This window comes from Camellia sinensis, unplaced genomic scaffold (assembly GCF_055761805.1).
Source record: "Camellia sinensis isolate YWXY unplaced genomic scaffold, ASM5576180v1 Unanchor10, whole genome shotgun sequence".
Lineage (NCBI taxonomy): Eukaryota > Viridiplantae > Streptophyta > Magnoliopsida > Ericales > Theaceae > Camellia > Camellia sinensis.
Window position 1 is genome coordinate 79,393 of NW_028128988.1, and position 22,243 is coordinate 101,635.

The 22,243-nt window shown below is 34.2% G+C and overlaps 2 protein-coding genes and 1 pseudogene across 2 annotated transcripts; 2 read left to right on the forward strand and 1 right to left on the reverse strand.

Annotated features, from left to right (window-relative positions):
* The first annotated feature begins 3,495 nt into the window (after nt 1-3,495).
* On the forward strand, nt 3,496-5,119 carry LOC145814390 (akuammiline synthase 1-like). Its single transcript, XM_082911173.1, has one exon. It carries the CDS (start codon nt 3,540-3,542, stop codon nt 4,878-4,880), a length of 1,341 nt encoding a protein of 446 aa, XP_082767299.1. The 5' UTR covers nt 3,496-3,539; the 3' UTR covers nt 4,881-5,119.
* Nucleotides 5,120-7,377: 2,258 nt separating this feature from the next.
* LOC145814463 (uncharacterized) lies at nt 7,378-11,454 on the reverse strand. Its single transcript, XM_082911298.1, has 2 exons — nt 10,996-11,454; nt 7,378-7,524 (listed from the first exon to the last, which is right to left on the reverse strand). The coding sequence occupies exons 1-2, from the start codon at nt 11,452-11,454 to the stop codon at nt 7,378-7,380; spliced, it is 606 nt and encodes a 201-aa protein (XP_082767424.1).
* A 4,031-nt stretch (nt 11,455-15,485) lies between these two features.
* LOC145814464 (akuammiline synthase 1-like) lies at nt 15,486-16,800 on the forward strand (annotated as a pseudogene).
* Nucleotides 16,801-22,243: the final 5,443 nt, after the last annotated feature.

Genomic DNA, 22,243 nt, shown 5'->3' on the forward strand with positions numbered 1-22,243 from the left:
AAAATTAATTAAAAAAGTAAAATTTTTAACTGTTCATCTATACAATAATAAAATTATCTGAATTATTAATTGAATTTTTTTTAACATTATTAAAAACTGTTAATTAACTTGATAATTTATTAATAAAATGACATATTTGTTATAAAATTAGAAATCTTAGGAGGCATAATGTAATTTCTAAAACTATAGGAGGTAATTTATAATTTAAGTAAACTTTAAGGAGTGTGTTTATAATTTACCTTTTTGTTAAATAAAAAAATAAACAAGAAATTGAAGTAATGATTCATGTGCAATGTAACTACCTAATCTACACGAGGACCACGAATAATTCCTATACAGCAATGATAGGTATCATGAAAAACCTTTTATGAAAATAATCATGAAAACTTTGTGATCCTTAGATTACACTTAGAATAAAGCACCACACACTAATCAACATGATCAATTTCATAAAAAAATATTCATGATCCCTAATTTTTCTCCTTCCCATAAGCAAGTTTTAGTCTATATCAAGGTTTAAAAATGCGGTGTTACGTAACGGTTTCGGCCGTTACGTAACGGTTTCGGCCGTAGGCACCACGCGTTACCCCCGATTTTGCGGTGTGATTGAAATTCACAGGTGTATCGGCCGTTACGGCCGACGCAGCGGTTGTAACGGCGGCGTAACGGCCGTAACGGCCCGTTACACCCGTTACGGTGCTTTTTTCGCTGATTATTTTCAAAAAAAAAAACAAAAGAAAAGGCTGAAGATGTGGTAGTAAGGTTCTGAAGATGTTGTACACACCTTTGTTGAGCTTTTCTCTTTTGTCTTTACAGCACATGAACCACTTCGAGGTGAGATTCCATCACAAATTTTCATATCTGGAAATACGGATGAGTGAGAAATAGAGAGAGAGAAGAGGGAAGAGGGAGGAGGAGAGAAGAGAGAAGAGAGAAAAGGGAGGAGATGAACCTGTGTTGAATCTTCAAGCTGCCTCTGTTCTGTGTTGAGAGTCACTGGTCTCCGGCTGCCCCTTTGAGTTGAAGACGAAGTGCCTTTGATATGTTTTCTTTTTTCTTTTCTTTTCTTTTTTTTTTTTTTTTTTTCAGCTTCCTTCCTGGGGAAGATACACATTTGCTGACCTTGGAAGATATAGTATAACATTTGTTTTTTTTTGTGTGGACCACCGGTCTCCAACTGACCATTTTTATTTTATTTTATTTTTTTGTTTTTAACAATGATTTTCGGGTTTTAAATTTTGTAAAACTTACAAAATTTATGTAATATATTTAGTAATTTTAATTTAAATATATATATATATATATATATGGAGCTATGTATTTATTTTTAGTATTTTATATATAATAATTAGTTATTGATTTTTTTATAATATCTAAAAATCATAACACCTATAATTATATTAATATATTGTATATATGTCAGTTTTTATTGAAATTTTTTTTCTTGCAGGTTATTCAAAAAGATAACAAATACTGAAGTGATTAAAGCTCAAAAAACAACTATGTATGAATTTTTTTCTTTATAATTTATTTTTTAATTTTTATATGATTGCATTAGTATGTAAACTCCAAATGTATAAATAGTGATTGTAATTTTTTTTATAATCATTTCATTTAATATTTAATTATAAATATTTTTTATTTTGTTATTGTAATGTGTTGTGACAACAATGTTGAAGTCACTGTTTTTTTTTTTTAAATATCTTTTCAAAGAAAAAAAAAATCAATGCCTCAAAAAAAATTCTTTATAATTTATTTTTTAATTTTTATATGATTATATTAGTATGTAAACTCCAAATGTATAAATAGTGGTTGTATTTTTTTTATAATCATTTCATTTAATATTTAATTATAAATATTTTTTATTTTGTTATTACAACACTGTTAAAGGCACAATTTCATTTTAAAAATATCTTTTAAAAAAAAAAATCAATACCTCAAAAAAAATTCTTTATAATTCATTTTTTAATTTTTATATGATTACATTAGCGTGTAAAATCGAAATGTATAAATAGTGGTTGCATTTTTTTATAACTATTTTATTTAGTATTTAATTTGAAATATTTTTTTTTTAAAAATTTTGTTATTGTAATGTGTTGTGACAACAATTTTGATGGCACAAATTTATTTTATTTTTAAAAAAAATGTCTTTCTATAAAATAAAAAAATAAAAAAAAATAGCTCGAACAATGCCATAAAAAATGTCTTTATTCCTAATTACATTAACATGTAAAATCCAAATGTATAAATAATGGTTGAATTTATTTTATAATCATTTCATTTAACATTTAATTATAAATATTTTTTTATTTTGTTATTGTAATGTGTTGCGATAACAATTTTTTTTTTAATGACAAAATTTGTTGTGACAACAATTTTTATGGCAAAATTTTCTTTTTTTTTAAATATCTTTATAATTTATTTTTTAATTTTTATATGATTACATTGGCATGTAAAATCCAAATGTATAAATAGTGGTTGCATTTTTTTATAATTATTTTATTTAGTATTTAATTTTAAATATTTTTTTACAATCATTTCATTTTAAAATATTATTGCATTTTATAAAATTTTATAAATAATTTTAAATATTATTGCATTTTTTTTACAATCATTTCATTTAATAAATGTAAATATTGTTTATTTAGTTAGTTCAAGTTTTGCAGAAAACTAATTTTGTAAACATTTAAAATAAATTAAAAAAATGTATCAATGATGCAGAATTCAAATTGAAAAATGCCACGACAAAAGGGTGCCAATGATAAACCCCCAAGTGATAATATTGGTTGAAAATTTGAAACTCAAGTTAAAGGCACTAGGCATCGTATTATTTGCAAATTTTGTGGACATCACATTAAAGGTGGGGTTACGCATTTCAAACAACATTTAGCACATCAAGCGGGACAAGTGCATTGTTGTCCTAATTTTAGTAATAACATTATGTAAAATTTACTCTCTGTTATTTGTGATTTATGCTATGATGTTATGTACTTTGTCAAGTTCTTCAATTAAGAATGTATACTTTTTTAAAACTATTTGAGTTAAAATATACATATGCTTCCACAAGTATAATAATTAAAAATAATTTTATACATCTAAGTCCAATAAATAAATAAAAATTGCCACAAGTGTAATATGGATTTATGACATATAAAGTCATTAATTATTGAAATAAAATGTTAAAAAATTCATTTTCTAGTGATTTAAAAATATGAAATATATTGGATCATACTTAAAAATTATGAAAAATTTATCAAAATTTATTTTAAAACTCAATAAATATGATTCTAAAAAAAAAATATGCGTATCGGTAAGTTTTTTGCAAATTGTGCGAAAAATAAAAAAATTCACAGTTCCGGTAACCGCAACCGTTATGCTGCGGCCTTTACACCCCGCAATCGCAATCGCGCCACCGCTACCGTTACGGCGACCGCAACCGCTTTTCAGAACCTTGGTCTATATATTCTCCAATTCTTTTAGATAATCTTTGTAGAAACAAAACTTCAAATCCCAATTAAGCAGAAGAAAAGATTAGAGGAATGGAGGTGACCAAAACCATGGAGAAGGAGATTAAGGTTGAGATCATTGCTAGAGAAACCATCAAGCCATCTTCTCCTACTCCTCATCACCTCAGAAACTACAACCTCTCACTTAGAGATCAGTACTGTACACTTCATTACATATCAGTGGCATTCTACTACTCTACTCCCACTAGTATTGGTGATGGTGAATCTGAAGAGATGGTCGGTCTACTATCGGAACGCTTGAAGGTTTCCCTCTCTAAAACCCTCACACGCTTCTACCCACTTGCCGGAAGATTGAGAGACAATCTCTTAGTCGATTGCAACGACGATGGTGTTGATTTTGTTGAAGCTCGAGTCATCAACAACTTCCATCTTTCAAACTTTCTTGATGAACCCAAACTTAAAGTTATCGACCATTTGGCTCCACCCGAACCAACAGATTACTACAAGACCCCTCTTTTACTCGTTCAAGCCAACTTTTTTCCATGCAACGGAGTTGTCGTTACTGTGAGGATGTCCCACAAAATTGCTGATGGATTCTCCTTTGGCATATTTATAAAGGGTTGGTCAGACATCGCTCTTGGATCTCCTGACGCCGTAGTCCCAGATTTTAATGCTGCCTCCTCTCGCTTCCCTCCAAGAGACGATATCCCTATAATTTCTCTTACCTTCAAGGACATAACCCAAAAGGTAGTTAAAAAGAGGTTTGTCTTCGATGCCTTAAAAATCGCTTCCCTCAAGGCCAAAACAGCCAGCGAGTGCGAGAGCGAACAGAAACCCACACGCGTCGAGGTTATTACAGCACTTGTTTGGAAATGCGCAGTGGCTGCATCAAGGTCAAGATTTGGGGGGTCTCCAAGGCCTTATGCATTGATGGGAGGCGTGAATATGCGGTCAAGGCTTGTGCCACCCATGCCAAAATACTCATTTGGGAATATGGTGGGAATGTTGTGGGCAATGCTTGACAACGATGATCACGACTACGAGAGTCAAGCAACAAACCTGGCCAACTTGGTGTCTCAGTTGAGGAAAGGGTCTCAAGAGTCAAACGATAACAATAAGAAAAAAAAGATTGCATCTTTGAGGCAGGTTAAGGGAGATGATATGGAGATGTATACGCATAGCAGTTGGTGTAGGTTTCCTCTGTATGAAATTGATTTTGGATGGGGGAAGCCGACATGGGTGAGTGCAAGTCGTGAGGGTGGCCCAGTTGGAATTGAACTAATGGATGCAGGAGATGGTGAAGGAGTTGAGATTTGGGTGAATCTGTTTGAAGAGGACATGGCTTTATTTGAAGCTGACCAAGAGTTATTGGCTTATGCCTCACCCAACCCAAGTGCTCTGTTAAACAACTAGCCTATTGTATTACTTTCTATATATTTCCTAATTTATATTTAATGTTATATTAATCGTCCTTTTATGTTATCTTTATTGTACTATTTCGTGTGTGAGTATTATATTGAAGACGAATATTAACAATGAGATCTATTATATACTAATATTGTATTCATACATAAAATAGTACTATGTAAGAATTAAAGTCTTGAAATCTCTAGATTATGGTATTATTGGTCCATTTTATTTCTTTCTATTTATATATATATATATATATATATTTTTCCAAGAATTCCCTGTTCTCTGTCCTACTTCCTTCCTCAACCCAGATAGGTCTGCCAAGAAAGCTGGGAAAAAGAAGGTTCGGATGGAAGGTTTTTCTCGGTTTGCTCGTCTCTATGGTCATCAATCTACAGCAATCGGTAGGCTTCCATCCAAGTCCGTTATTTTCAGGCCAGCAGCAGTGGCCCTTGCACATTCTGAGCTGTCCGAGGGCGAATCAAGCATGCATACCTATCTCCTCAAGGAAGCGCAGGCCACTGTCCAATTGGGGAAAGATCTGGGAATTAATTTCTGTGGTCAAGAAGAGGGTGTGGTTGATAAGATTATTGAGATGGAGCTTAAGGATAAGGAGAGATTTTTAAAAGATGGAAATACTTAGATGTAAAACAAGGTGTAATGGGTGTGTGGAGTGGGTGTTCTGCATCAGGAGGATCCTTTTTCAGTGTTTGGGTTGTTACCAGTGGAGCTTATGCAGTGGGTGTGTGGAGTTTAGATCGGAGTAGAAGTTTTGTTTCATGGGTGTGTCGGTTGGATGGTTGTAGTGTTCTGATCTTGCAATGGGTGCTCAGAGATTGGCCTTGGGTGTATTAAGTTGCAATGGATTCTCAGTGGGTGCGTTTCTCAGTGGGGCAGTTAGTTTTTGGGGGGGGGGGTTTGGTGTTAAGTTCTGCTTAACCTTTATTAGCCTCTGTTTTTAGTTTTTTTTTTTGGTTTTTTTCTTTAAAAAAAAAAATTTGTGAGGCTGAGGGGTTGGTTGTTTGGGTGCGAGTAGCAGTAGTAGGGGTAGTTTATACTTTCCGAATCTCTCTCGATACACTTCATCTTCCTGTACTCTTAATTTCATGCTGTTAATGAAATTTTTCTTTGCTGATCAAAAAAAAAAAAAAAAAAGATAAGCGTAAAAGTCTGTCTTGTAGATATCGTGTGATGGTTCATTGATCTTCTTTTTATTTTAAAAATAAGAGTATCGTGGATCATGTGATCATGGATGTGTTAATCTATAACAATAATATTAATAGAATATTTAGCACAATTATTATAATAATAATAATGACTATAAACAACAATTTATATAGACAAAAACAAGAGTATAAGAAATATGGGCGTGTTTGGTTTGTGTTTTGAGATAAATTTTCAAAAAAATAAAAATTTGGGGAGAGAGTTTGGAATTTCTTTTTTTGTTTGTTTGGTTGTATATTTTGAAAATAGTTTTGAAATTTCGGAGTTTGGAATGATTTGATATTTTGTTATAGTTGAGTAAATATGTGTGAGGGAAAAAGCGATTGAGAATGAGAGAGGACAGAGAAACAATGATGAATTGATGTATAATAGAGATAGAAGTAATTTTGAATTTTTTTTGAGAAAATTTGTAATCAAACATGTTCTTGAAAATTTTCTTCCAAAAACATGTTTTAAAACACAAACCAAAAACATAAGTTTCAGATTTTGGGAGTTTTGTTGTCACTGTCCTAAAACTTGTTTTGCCTCCTCTCGTAAAGGTACAATTAGAAAAAAACAGTTCTAAAATAAAATTCATGTTACTCACAGCATCCCTCACCAATATTTATGATCACATGAGGGTTCAACCATATCACAAATCACAATTATCCAAAATATCAATATAAAATATAGAGAACTCTCTCTAAAACTTCTCATTTTTTAAATTACATTTTCTGCTCCTTTACTACTGTTGTGTTTTCTCAAAACCTATATTCCCTCATAGATATAGCAAACTATATATATTTATATAGAAGAATAGGTATAGATATAATTAACTATCAATTAAACTCATATTTAATATCATAATTATCTTGAAATAAGTCCTCATAATATGATTGTAATGACAATATAAATTTTGCAACTTAAAACATATATAATTATAAATCTTGTAACAATTAAATAATAAAATCATTTAATCATAAATACTATTTTATTTTCGTTAAAATATCCCAACAGGATTTTATTTTCGTTAAAAACCTCTGTCTTCCTTCAGCGAATTGGTATCTTAGATGGGTCTGCCTCTACCCTATGCATATTCTGTCAAGCTCAGCAGGAAACAGCAGAACATGTACTCATCTCCTGCCATCTGGTATGGAAAGTTTGGACCGGGTTGTTACAGTGGTGGGGGATTACTTGGGTTGTCCCAAATTCTATCTCAAACCTGCTACTTTGGTGGTCAGGTTTTGATTGCAGAAAGTCTGAACGTCGAATATGGAATGCTATTCCTCTTGTAACTCTATGGTCCATCTGGAAACATAGGAACGAGTGTCTCTTCCAAGCATCTTCGCCAAATCTGCAGGAGCTGCAAGAGCTCATTGTCACCAGGATTGCCATTTGGTTGAAAGCTACGTCCACGAAGCTCCACTTTTCGATCAATGATTTTCTGCACAACATCTCAGCTATTAGGCATTGCATCAACGAAGGTTAAGCTAGGGTGCTGTCTGTTGACCAGCTTTGGATTCTGGGGTGTCTGCTGCGTAGGAATGGATGCTTTGGAGTTTTGCCACTGCTGTGTATTTTGCCACTGTCTGATGTTTGCCACTGCTGAGTTTTGCCTCTGTCTGATGTGCCACTGCTGTGTGTTCTGGAGTTTTGCCACTGCTGTGTGTTTTGCCACTGTTTGCTGTTTGCCTCTGCTGAGTTTTGCCACTGTCTGGGGTGCCCGTATATGCTGATTTTGTGCCACTGCTGGTTCTACTATCTTCCTTAGGCATTGCTCTAAGTTGTGTGCCTGCTGTTTCTTCTTGTTTTCTTTGCTTCTGTTCGTTTTTCTCCTTTTGTTGGTTTCTCACCAACCGGAACTTTGAGCTTCTTCTAGCTATGAGTTCCTCTTTATTGATGTCTCTCTCTTTTGTTCGATCCCATCAAAAAAAAAAAAAAAACAGGATTTACATTAGCTTTCTTTTCCAAGTTTATATTTTAAAAGTATCATGTGAGGATCATGGTGATGTGATGGGAAAGATTATGTGGTGGTTGTGTTCCACGAGGGTTGAATTTCTCATATTCAAGTTTTAATATTATAGCATTTGAGGGATTTATAAGATTTATTATGAATTTTGTTTTGATATTTTGAATTGCTATTATATAAGATTTTTAATATATCTCATCTATAAAGAAAATTAATTTGTTCTAATAATTATAATATTTTTATTTTGCTGCACTTATTTTCTAAAAAATGAACGACAAATAAAATTTTGAAAATAGACCATTTGTGTTTTTAGAGACAAACAAGACAATAAAACAAAAAAATTATAATTATCGAATCGATTTAATTTTTTCATCAATGATACACATTTAGAGTCTTATAAAATTAACGATTCGAATCATCAAAATAAGACCCATGATAAGGTCCATAGACCCCGAAAATTCTCCAATGTTGAGATTTGAATATGAGAAAAATTCAACTCTTACATTTAGGCCTCGTTTGGTAAGTGTCATTTTTAGTCAAAAAGTTAAAAAGTTACTAAAAAAATTAAAAAGCCAACAACAAATACCAAAAAGTCAAACATTCTTTTTTCTCTCTACTTTTTGCATATCTTTTCATAAAAAGTCAAAAAGTCATGCCAAATATACTAATTTTTTTTATATCACATTTTAACCAAAAAACTAAAAAATTACTAAAAGTCTGTTTCCAAACAAGGTGTTAGTAGTTAAACTTGGGGAGTAAGTACTTTTTGTTATAATTTTAGAGGACAAATTGGCAAATGGCAAAGGAAGCTCCGGACAAGCGTATTTAGCTCGCAGAGGTCTCTGCTAGGTTGGTGCATATTTTGTTGAGTGAAGTTCCCATTTTGTGATGGTGGCCGGACCCTCCACCCACTAACGAAAAAATAATAATAATAATAATAAAGAAAGTAATACACTACAATATTATAAAACTATCAAATAATCACTCAATGTGATGGGCCATTATCCTCCATTCGACAAATTTTTGTAACTTATCATGGACAATTTTTTTAGTTATATATAAAACTTATTAAAAAAAATAACAAAAATAATATGATAATGTTATTATGATAAATAAATTCATTTTTATAAATATATTATTTTCAAATAAATAGATTTTATTAAATCACATCATTTTGTGAAAATTTTCTATTTATATATTATAATTCTATTATAAATAAATTTTTTGCAATCATTTTGTATAAGATTTCAGTCACACATTTTTATAATATATTTTACCGTCTACTCACAATGAAAGTGGGTCCCATATCCTGTGATGATATGAAATTTATTCCCATTGTGAATAGATGGTAAAAAAAAATTGTAAAAAAAAGTGTGACTGAAGTTGGACTCGCAATATAAATACATTTTTTCATTTGTCTTTCTGACTTCACATATTTATTTTCCTCTCTATGTTATGTATTGTGTTATGTATTTATAGATTTTCGAATTCTTTACATTCAAATGACATAAGTAGGATGATTTTGAACAGCTTACATAGCAAATTTAACTAAATTTGTTGTTTGTATTATTTTAAAATATGTATAATATTTCTTGTTATATAAAATTCCTAGAACTGTAAAGCCGAATCGAACCAAACCAATTCAATTTCTATGATTTTGTTTGGGTAAGGTTATATAATTTTACCAGTTCAATTATGGTTTTAATTTTTCTAGAACCGTAGGAAGCTATTTGATTACACCTCTAATAAAAATTTGTGAGAATTATAATGCGTCAATTACACTCACCCTCTTCTAAGGGTTGGAAAAAATGTAATTAGTTGCACACTTTTAACATAATTACACTGTTATCTCCTAAAGGTTTACTTTACATAACAATCAAGTCATTTTTCATCAAGAATTCCTTATTTGTATGTAAGAAAAAATGATATTGTTATCTCTTTTTTGATCGGCAAAGAAGATCTTTATTGATGAAAGCATGCGAAAGATACAAAACATCAATAAAGAGGAGCTTGGAGCTAAATGAAGCTCCAAGCTCCAGTTGGTGAGAAACCAACAAAGAAACAAGAAGAAAAACAGAACAGATCAGCAGCCAAGAATCCAGACCAAGACTGGAGACCCAGATCACTACTGAACCACTGACCACAACACAGCCCAAACTCAGCGGATCAGACCAAACTAGACCTTACAAGGCAGACTTGAGCCTAAACCAGAGAGCAGATCAACAGATCAGACCAACCAAAGTGCAGACCAACCCAGAATCCAACAGATCAGACCAACCCAGAAACCAACATCCAGCAACTGAAGATTAGAGTCTAAACCAGAGAGCAGACCAACAGATCTGATTCAGAACAGAACTGAAACCGTCCAACACAGTACAACAGAACATCAGAAGAATAGTGCAGTAATTAACACACAGCCATCCAACTCTGTCAAGATAGAATAGTGCAGCAAACCTTCTAGCATAGAATCTGCCTAACATGCTGCAAATTTAACACCAGCTCCTGAACTGAGTAGAAACTATCCCTTGACTCAGCTTTAAACCATAAGATGACTCTTGTCTTAATCAGTTCCAACAACTCCACCATCAAAGGTTGTTTCCCATTAAACACACACTCATTTCTCATCTTCCAAACAGACCATAGAGTGGCCAATGGGATGACCTTCCAGATTATGCCTTCGACTTTTCTCCACTTAATCCCTCTCCACCAATCTAGCAGGCCTACAACACTTTGAGGTGAAACCCATTGCATCCCCCACCACTTAATTAGATTTGGCCATACTTGCCAAACAACAGGACATAAAAGCATAACATGGTTCAAAGATTCTAATTCCTCATTACAAAAAACACAATCAGACCTGGTATTTTGATCCATCAGCCCTAAGCTTTGAAGATATGCTCTTGATTTGATTATACCTTTCCAAAAAAGCCAGCAAAAAAATTTAACCTTTGGTGGCGACACGTTCTTCCAAATAAGCTCAGTGGCTGGTAAAACCTGCCCAGAAGTAAGTTTATTGTAGACAGCAGCAGTGTTGAACAACCCATTTGAAGAGGCCTTCCAAACCAAGGCATCAGCTTTCTCAGTCAAACATGGGGTATTGCTATTTAACTTGTCCATTAGTCTTACAGCTTCAAGTTCCTCCCAAGCCCTCAATCTCCTCCTAAACTTCAGGTCCCACCTTGCTGTGATTCTTTTTCTTTCAACCAGATGAGACAGAGGAACCTCTTTTTCCAATGACAGCTCAAATAGCCTTGGATATTCCTCCTTGAAACACTTTTCACCCATCCATTGGTCTTCCCAAAATCTGATTCTAGTTCCGTTCCCCACTTGAATTTCACAGTTTGCCACATAGAAACTGTAGAGTTGAGTGTTACTAACAGCCGTATTAAGAATGTCACTCCACATTTTCGATCTCTGCTGACCCTCCGCAGTGAATGGAAGCCATTTTCCACCAGCGCTGCCATATTTGCTAATTAAGATAGACTTCCACAATGACCTATCTTCACAACCATATCTCCACCACCATTTAGCTAACAAACAGTTGTTTACCAATCTTAACTTTCTAATTCCCAAACCCCCAGTGTCTTTGCTCTTTGAAACCTCCTCCTATTTGACCAAATGCAACTTCTTTTTTACCTCTGAGCCACCCCACAAGAATCTGGCCTGGATCTTGTCAAGTAGTCTCACTACACACTCAGGCATTTTAAAAACTGAAAGATAAAAGATGGGTAGAGATGACAGCACTGCTTTAACAAGTGTTAATCTGCCTCCAAATGATAGAAGCTTCCTTTTCCAAGAAGCCAATTTAGCCTTGAATTTGTTAACTACAGGCACCCAAGTACTTCTCCTCCTTGGACTTGCGCCCAATGGCAACCCAAGATGCATAAATGGTAGTGTTTGACACAAACAATTCAGTTGTTTCGCATAAACTTCCCCAACAACCTCATTGACCCCAACCCCGCACACATGACTTTTATGAAAGTTAATCTTCAGCCCCGATATCACTTCAAAGCACCTCAAAATCCTTTTTATATTTTGAATCTCAAGCTCATCTGCTTCACAAAAAACTATTGTATCATCCGCAAATTGAAGGTGGGTAACATTGATTTCCCTATGTCCAATTGCAACTCCTTTTATGAAACCCAAAGATCTAGCTCTTTGGAAGAGCATATTCAGGCCTTCCGCCAAAATGTTAAAAAGGAAAGGCGACAAGGGGTCCCCTTGTCTAAGACCCTTCTCTGGACTATACTCTGCCGTAGGAGAACCATTAACAAGAATCGAAACCCTTGTTAAGGATAAGCATTCTTTCATCCATCTAATCCACTTATCTTGGAAGCCAAACTTAGACATGAAATCCAACAGACAGCCCCAATTAACTGTGTCATAAGCTTTTTCAAAATCCAGTTTAAGAATTATCCCCTTCTTCTTTCTTTTCTTCCACCAATCAATTATCTCATTTGAGATCAACACCCCATCCAAAATGTTCCTACCACCTATGAAGGCATATTGGGCTTCACCTATAATTTGAGATAAAACTTTCTTAAGTCTATTAGCAAGAACTTTAGATAGAATTTTATAAAGAGACCCAATAAGATTGATAGGCCTATAATCAGCAAGTCCACCAGGATTCTCTATCTTGGGAATTAGTGTTATAAACGAGCTATTAACTCCTTTAGCCAGGCATCCATTAGAGTGGAACTCTTTAAAGAACTTAAGGATATCTCCCTTAAATACATTCCAACATTGCTGGAAACACAACATATTGAAACCATCGGGCCCCGGAGCTTTGTTACCATCACTATCTCTCACTGCTCCCCAAATTTCAACTTCAGAAAAGGGAGCTACCAACCCAGAAAATTTTTCATCCTCTCCAATACGCTTGAATTCACCCATCAACTTGGGTCTAGACTTCCAATCCTCAGCAAATCTACTTTGAAAGTAATTAAGCATTTCTTCCTTTACCCGTTGCGGCTCTTCATGTACCTCCCCATTCACTTCAATTGAATTCAGCAAATTCCTATTCTGACGACTTGTGGCCACCACATGGAAGAATCTAGTATTTTTATCTCCCTTCATGCTCCAGTTCATCCGAGATTTTTGTAGCCAAAGCCATTCCTCCCTTCTACTAAGAGACCAGAACTTCTTCCTAATTTCTTGCCTCCTCCTTATTTCCTCCTCATCCAGACTCCTAGTTTCTGCCACTAGATCAAAGGCATGAAGCTCCGCTTTAGCAATCTTTAGAGCCTCAGATACATTCCCAAAGACCTCACAGTTCCATTTTTTTAGTGCGAGCCTTAGGTCTTTTAATTTACGCATAATCACATACCCTGCCCAGCCGGATATAGATGAATCCTCCCATGTTTTTTTCACCAACTTACGGAATTGTGGGTGTAAAGACCAAGCATTGATGAACCTAAATGGCCTAGGGCCCCAATCCCTACCATCCTCCATAAGCAACAAGGGGCAATGATCTGAGATTGTTCTCTCCAAACCCCACAATTTGAGTTTAAACCTCTCCACCCATTTCGAGGCCATGAGTACCCTATCTATCCTACTCCACCTTTCACCATCATTGGAGTTGCACCATGTAAATTGTCGACCCATCATAGGAGGATCTGTGAGTTCCATAGTCTCAATGAACTGATTGAAGTCCATCATTCCTTTATCTCTTCGAGAACAACCTCTCCTTTCCCCTAGGTGCCTTATTTCGTTAAAATCTCCAGCAAGACACCATGGATTATTAAAATCAGCCCTCAACTTTAACATAACTTCCCAGAACTTTCCCCTCTTGGACACATCATTCGGTGCATATATGTTTACAAATACACAGTCAAAATCAGGTGAAAGAGTACTTGAGAGGAGAATGCAATTCCTCGTACAACAGCACTGAGTTAACTTGAAGACATTTGTTTTCCAAATGCACAACAAACCTCCCGCCGCACCGTCAGAATCAACCACCATGAAATCCATATCATCCCCAGGCCATAATGACTTCACAAACTGTGCAGAAATATCTGATTGTTTTGTTTCTTGGAAAAAGACCATATCAGCTCCTTTTGTCTTAAGGAGTAGTTTGATCTGCATAATTATCTTTATTATTTCAATATTCACCTACTATCTACATTAATTTTAGTTGATTTGGTGTTACAAAATAGATATCAATATAATTATATCAAAAGTGTAGAGTTAACTATATTTTTTTCAAATTTCAAGAAAAGAGAATCTAATTTACACTTTATAAAAAATTTATAATTCCTAAATTATTTCTCAAATTACGAAGCAAATAAAATAAAAGATACAAGTACTTTATGAGAAACTTTATTCATCCAGAAAAAAATGTGAAAAACCACAATCAATTTTTATTTTCTTACCTACAATAGAAATTACAATCAATCAGTCTTTTATTTTCATGATCCGTATGTAGTAGAAATCTTTCATATTAGAGGAGATTTTTTTTTTTTTTTTTTTTAGGGAAAGTTAGAGCATCTCTAATCTTTTATCAAACTTATATCTAGTTTTTAACAAGAAATTTATTAAATGAGAAATGAATTAAATCTTTCATCAATTTTTCAACAGCTGTTTTTTTCACTAAAGTTTGTTAAAATTATTGAAAGATGAAGGATTGGTGATCATTTTTTTTTTAAATGAGTATTTTGGGATAAGTATTTAGAAAATATTTGATGACAAAATTGATTCTCACCATTGAAGTGAATTATAACAAATCAAACTTTTGATATAAAAATTGCTTAACAAATTTGATTAAAAAAGAGGTGAGGGTTTTTTTTTTCCATTAATTTTGAGTAAAAAATTGATCAAAATCTTAATTTGATGCGGATACTCCAATAGTTTTCATTGAAGTGAGTTATAATAAATCAAACTTTTGATCTAAAAATTGCTTAATAAATTTGAGTAAAAATTTGTTCAAAATCTTAATTTGATACGGGATACTCCAATCGTTTTGGGAAATTCTATTTACATATTACTAATCCGTACACAGCATTAACAAATTAAATTTATATTTCAATAATATCTTCAAATTAAGAGACAATTAAAGATAATATGAGGGTGTATTCTACTCATTCAAAGATTTAATATATAAAAACACAAAATACCTTTCGCACACCATCATCACCTATAGGCATATAAACAACAAAATAAATTGATTTTGAAGGTAGCATTTGGTTTGATTTTAGAATCATGATTTGGATAAAAAAAATTCAAAATTCTTTTCAAAACTCATAATTAAACTGTTAGAATAGTAGAGAGAGAAAGAGAGAGAGAAAATATTATGTATTGTATTGAATGTATTAATCTTATATGTTAGGTTTTTATTCTTGACAATCTCGTTTGACAAAATTTCTTTTAGTTGTAATTTTATTTGCTCTTTTATTTCATTGAAGCTATGAGTATTTAGAAGAGTGAAGGTGACCAAAACCATGGAGAAGGAGATTAAGGTTGAGATCGTTGCTAGAGAAACCATCAAGCCATCTTCTCCAACTCCTCATCACCTCAGAAACTACAACCTCTCACTCAGAGATCAGCACGCTGCATTTCATTACATATCAGTGGCATTCTACTACTCTACTCCCACTAGTATTGGTGGTGGTGAATCTGAAGAGATGGTCGGTCTAATATCGGAACGCTTGAAGGTTTCCCTCTCTGAAACCCTCACTCGCTTCTACCCACTTGCCGGAAGATTGAGAGACAATCTCTTAGTCGATTGCAACGATGATGGAGTTGATTTTGTTGAAGCTCGAGTCATTAACAACTTCCATCTTTCAAACTTTCTTGATGAACCCAAACTTAAAGTCATCGATCATTTGGCTCCACCCGAACCAACAGATTACTACAAGTCCCCACTTTTACTCGTTCAAGTCAACTTTTTTCCATGCAACGGAGTTGTCGTTACTGTGAGAATGTCGCACAAAATTGCTGATGGATTCTCCTTTGGCATATTTATAAAGGGTTGGTCAGACATCGTTCTTGGATCTCCTGACACCATAGTCCCAGATTTTAATGCTGCCTCCTCTCGCTTCCCTCCAAGAGACGATATCCCTATAATTTCTCTTACCTTCAAGGACATAACACCAAAAAGGTAGTTAAAAAGAGGTTTGTCTTCGATGCCTTAAAAATCGCTTCCCTCAAGGCCAAAACAGCCAGCGAGTGCGAGAGCGAACAGAAACCCACACGCGTCGAGGTTATTACAGCACTTGGTTGGAAATGCGCGGTGGCTGCATCAAGGTCAAGATTTGAGGGGTCTCCAAGGCCTTATGCATTGTTGGGAGACGTGAATTTGCGGTCAAGGCTTGTGCCACCCATGCCAAAATACTCATTTGGGAATATAGTGGGAATGTTGTGGGCAATGCTTGACAACGATGATCACGACTACGAGAGTCAAGCAACAAACCTGGCCAACTTGATGTCTCAGTTGAGGAAAGGGTCTCAAGAGTCAAACTATAACAATAAGAAAAAAAAGATTGCAATCTTTGAGGCAGGTTAAGGGAGATGTATACGCATAGCAGTTGGTGTCGGTTTCCTGTGTATGAAATTGATTTTGGATGGGGGAAGCCGACATGGGTGAGTCCAATTGTTGAGGGTGGCCCAGTTGGAATTGCATTACTGGATGCAAGAGATGGTGAAGGAGTTGAGATTTGGGTGAATCTGTTTGAAGAGGACATGGCGTTATTTGAAGCTGATCAAGAGTTGTTCGCTTATGCCTCACCCAACCCAAGTGCTCTGTTAAACAACTAGTCTATTGTATTACTTTTTATATAATTTGTATTTAATGTTATATTAATAGTGCTTTTATATTATCTTTATTGCAATATTTCGGCTGTGAGTATCAAAGACGAACGTTAACGGTGAGATCTATTATATACTAGGGCAAATTACAAATACCTCTGTCGAAATTTGATGAAAATATAGATTCTTCTCTAAAGTTTGAGAAATTATATCACACCCCTTGAAGTTTATATTTTTATAACAAATTACTTCTTGAGGTTTTTATTTTCATATAGATTCCTTCCTAATTTTTCCTAATTTGTTATGAAAATTTGACCCTCAAGAGGCCAATTTGTAATTTCTCAAACCTCAGGGAGAAATCTGTATTTTTACCAAACCTCGAGGGGGTGTTTGTAATTTGCCCTATATACTAATAATGTATTCATACATAAAATAGTACTACAGAATAATTAAAGTCTTGAAGTCTCTAGATTATGGTATTATTAGTCCATTTTATTTCTTTCTATTTATATATATATATATATATATTTCTAAGTCTATATTTTAAGATGAGCATAAAAGTTTTGGAGTCTTGTAGATATCGTGTGATGGTTCATTGATCATCTATTTATTTTAAAAATAAGACTATTGTGGATGATGTGATCATGGATGTGTTAATCTATAACAATAATATTCATAGAACATTTAGCACAATTATTGTAATAATAATGACTATAAACAATAATTTATATAGACAAAAACAAGAGTATAAGAAACATGGATGTGTTTGGATTGTGTTTTGAGATAAATTTTCAAAAAAAAAAGATTTGGAGAGAGAGTTTAGAATTTTTTTTTGGTTTGTTTGGTTTTATATTTTGAAAATAGTTTTGGAATTTCAGAGTTGTAGTTGAGTAGATATGTGTGAGAGATAAAAAGCGATTGACAATGAAAGAGATAGAGAAAAAGTGATGAATTGATATGTAATAGAGATAAAAGTAATTTTGAATTTTTTTTGAGAAAATTTGTAATCAAACATGTTTTTGAAAATTTTCTTTCAAAAACATGTTTCAAAACACAAACCAAACACACCCTATAAGTTTTAGATTTTGGGAGTCGTGTTGTCACTATCCTAAACTTATTTTGCCTCCTCTCGTGAAGGTACAATTAGAGTAAAGCAGTTCTAAAATAAAATTCATGTGACTCACGGCATCCCTCGACAATGTTTATGATCACATGAGGCTTCAACCATGTCACAAACCACAATTGTCCAAAATATCAATATAAATTATAGAGAACTCTCTCTAAAACTTCTCATTTTTTAAATTACATTTTCGGCTCCTTTACTACTTTTGTGTATTCTCAAAACCTATATTCCCTCGTAGATATGGCAAACTATATATATTTATATAGAAGAATAGGTATAGATATAATTAACTATCAATAAAACTCTTGTTCAAAGAAAAAAAAAAAAAAAAAAAAACCTATCAATTAAACTCATATTTAATATCATAATTATCTTGAAATAAATCCTCATATGACAATATAAATTTTGCAACTTAAAACATATATAATTATAAATCTTGTAACAATTAAATAATAAAATCATGTAATCGTAAATACTATTTTATTTTCGTTAAAATATCCCAACAGGATTTACATTAGCTTTCTTTTCCAAGTTTATATTTTAAAAGTATCATGTGAGGATCAGGGTAATGTGATGGGAAAGATTATGTGATGGTTGTGCTCCACAAGGGTTGAATTTCTCATATTCAAGTTTTAATATTGTAGCATTTGAGGGAATTATAAGACTTACTATGAATTTTGTTTTGATATTTTGAATTGTTATTATATAAGATTTTTAATGTATCTCATCTATAAAGGAAATTAATTTTTCTAATAGTTGTAATATTTTTATTTTATAAAACTTATTTTCGAAAAAATAAACGATAAATAAAATTTTAAAAATATACCATTTGTGTTTTTAGAGACAAACAAGACAAAATAATTTTTTTTTTTATAATTATCGAATCGATTTAATTTTTTCATTAATGATATACATTTAGAGTCTTATAAAATGAACGATTCAATAACTTGATCAATTTTACAAAAACCTCCTCTCTCTCTCTCTCTCTCTCTCTCTCTCTCTCTCTCTCTCTCTCTCTTTCTTTAAAAACCTCTCTTTTCTTTTTCTGAAAACCTCCATCTCCGACCTCTTTTTGGGCCGGCTAGCCGCCGCCTTTGGCGATGGCGGTCGGCTGACCTAGCTTGTTCTTTTCCTTTGCCTTGTCAGTTTTTTCATTTCAATAAACTTGAGTCCCTCGTTTTCATCCCTCCTTGGTGTGCTTCGTTGCTGCGGGTTAGTGGTTGGTGTGTCCAGGCTTTGTCTTCAGTTTGTCCTCGTCTGCTTTAACCTTGCTGCAGTAGCTATTTCAACAGGGGCTTCCAGGTATTTCACTCGAGCGCTTTTGGCGAGTTGGAGCTTGAGGGGTGCGATCTAATTCTGTCTGGTTGTCACTCGAGCGCTCCTCATCGAGTAAGAGTTTGAGGGGTGAGTTTCTACCTTTGTTTGGAGGTGTCCTAGCAGGTGGTCGGTGCTCGGTGGGTGTGCAAATCCACGGCGTGTGATTGAAGACCTGTTGGTTTTGGTGCTTGGCAGTGGGTATTGGGTGCGAGAAAGAAGAGAACCTGATGTAGCAGAGGAGGTGTAGTTATTTTTTGGTGGGCTGCAGCACAAGTTAAGGCGTGGGGATTGGGTGTGAGCAAGAAGAAGATCTGGTGGGAGATGCTATGTGGGTGTCTTCGGCAGTGGGTGTTGTTGTGTAGGCAGTGGGTGTTGCAGCCGGGGTGTAGTTCTATCGGCAGTGGGTGTTGTTCCCGGCAGTGGTTTTTGGAGTCTTCTTGGCAGAGGCGTGGCTTGTTGGTGGAGTGGGTAGTAGCTATGGAGTTGCAGCAGCTTAGAGGTGTCGTGGGCAGCAGCTAGGAGAGGGTGGTTGAAGCTGCAGAGGCTTGTCTTGTTCGAGTCAAGAGCCTCTCCTTGCAGGCCCGTCCTTGCGTCCGTCCTTGCAGGCTTTCGGGTCTACTTTTAGGCCTAATTTTGATAATCTGAACCGTTCATATTTTATGATTTATTCAGTATACCATACCTGTAAAAAATCAAGTTGATCGGATATCAGAAAGTATGTGTTCGAAAAATTGAACTAAAAACTATTTTTTAAAGAATTTAATAAACAGTTTTCCTAACACATGCTTTCTAATATCCGATCAACTTGATTTTTTACAGGTATGATATAATGAATAAATCATAAAATATGAACGGTTCGGATTATCAAAATTGGGCCTAAAAGTAGACCCGAAGGCCTGTAAGGACGGGCGCAAGGATGAGGACTGCAAGGAGAGGATCCTCATTCGTCTTGTTCTTACAGCAGCGTCAGAGGAGTGGACTTGGTAGAGGCGTTGGTGTTGATCCCGGGGTTGGTTTAGTTAATTTAGTTTAGTTTGGGTGCAGGGTAGTTCATTTAGTTTGTATTGGTTGTTTTGGTGGGTTCAATATGTGGGGATTCATGTATTTTAATTCTCTAGTTAAGTTCTTCTTAACTTTTTTGCTTAAAAAATCGAGAGGCTTGGGGCTTGGTTGTATGGATGCGAGTAGCAGTAGTAGGGATATTTTTATACTTCCGAATCTCTCTCGATGCATGTCATCTTCCTGTACCTTTAATTTCATGCTATTAAATGAAATTTATCTTTGCTGATCAAAAAAAAAAAAAAATGAACGATTCGAATCATCAAAATAAGATCCACGATAAAGTCTATAGATCCCTAAAATTCTCCCATGTTAGAACTTAATGTTGGTGAATCTTCACTATATTTAAAAGATTTAATTCTATTGTGTACACAACAACAATTAGAATTTAAAGAAATAAAGAAAAATGAGAGAATTTGTTTGATTACAAAAATCAAATTCGAAATAATAAATAAATAAATAAATAACAGATTTTATTTTGTTACAAAAACAAAATTTAAATCTGATTTAATAAATAAAACAATACTAAAAATAAATTAAATAACTTACGTGATTTAATTTCTTCGAATTATTTTCTGATCAAGTCCAGTGTTTGACACTGTGTCCTTAAGACAGATTCGTCCTCTCCATGGTATTATCAGAATTTGGATGTCTATCTCCCAGGATGAAATGATCTACCACAAACAATAGCAGCACTACAAATTGTTTGCCTTACGAACACACTAAGTGTTTACACTCTTTCTTTCAGAAATAAAATGCAACAAAATGAAGAATAGAATAAGCAGAGGTGAAATACGAAATTTCTGAATTTTAACATCAAATGAGGGTGGTCCTATTTATAGATGTAAAGGTGGCTCTTGGTTTTAAATTGAACAGGTATGATACCTGTTGGTTTTGAATTCAAACAGATTTGAATCTGTTAATAATTCAAACAGATAGCAAAAAAGGGGAAGGGCCCTGTTTAGGTGTGCACTAATTCCAAACTAGTTTATTTCTGTTTGAAAATGGGAAAGGCCCTGTTTGGATGTATAGAAAATCCAAATCAGTTTAATTTGAATTCTGGATTTTATTTTACCAAAAAATAAAATTAAATTCAAATATTTTTGGCCCAAAAAGATTAGAAGCTCAACCCAACCACACACCACGCACCACGCACCCGCGCCCAGCCCGACCGGACGGATGGCGGCGGCGCGCGCGTGGTGATTTTTGGGTCCGATGGGTCTAGCCCATTCTGCCCATAACCTCTCCCTCTAAAACACTTGGGTACCCCTTGGGGCACACCCCAAGTATCTCACCCAAGCCTTATAAACCCTTTCAAAACTTCCCACCAAATCAATGTGGGACAAGCCAATTTACAACCTTAAGGAATTTCCACCAAAACTCCATTTCCATGGAGCACACTTTGGCTTCAATTTCCCATTCACTCGATAATGGTTTTGAGCAACCAAATATACCACGTGAATCACAACGCGGCATAGAACGCGTTACCACTTTGACCCAAGTAAATCGACGCTCGGGGCCCACCTAAAAAATAGACCAAACTTGAGAAAAAATTCTGGTTTTACCCAGAATTTTTCTACCATTTCCAACATTTAAATATGAGAAAAATTCAACTCTTACTTTTAGTAGTTAAACTTGGGGGAGTAAGTACTTTTTGTTATAATTTTAGAGGACAAAATGGCAAATGACAAAGGAAGCTCCAGACAAACGTATTTGGCTGGAAGAGGTCCCAGAGGTTAGCGCATATTTTGTTGAGTGAAGTTTCCATTTTGTGAAGGGGGCCGAACCCCCCACCCACTAACGAAAAAAATAAATAAAGTAAGAAATGCACCACAATACTATAAAACTATCAAAAAAATCACTCAATGTGATGGGCCATTATCCTCCATTCGACAAATTTTTGTAACCTATCATCGACAAGTTTTTTAGTCATATATAAAATTTATTAAAAAA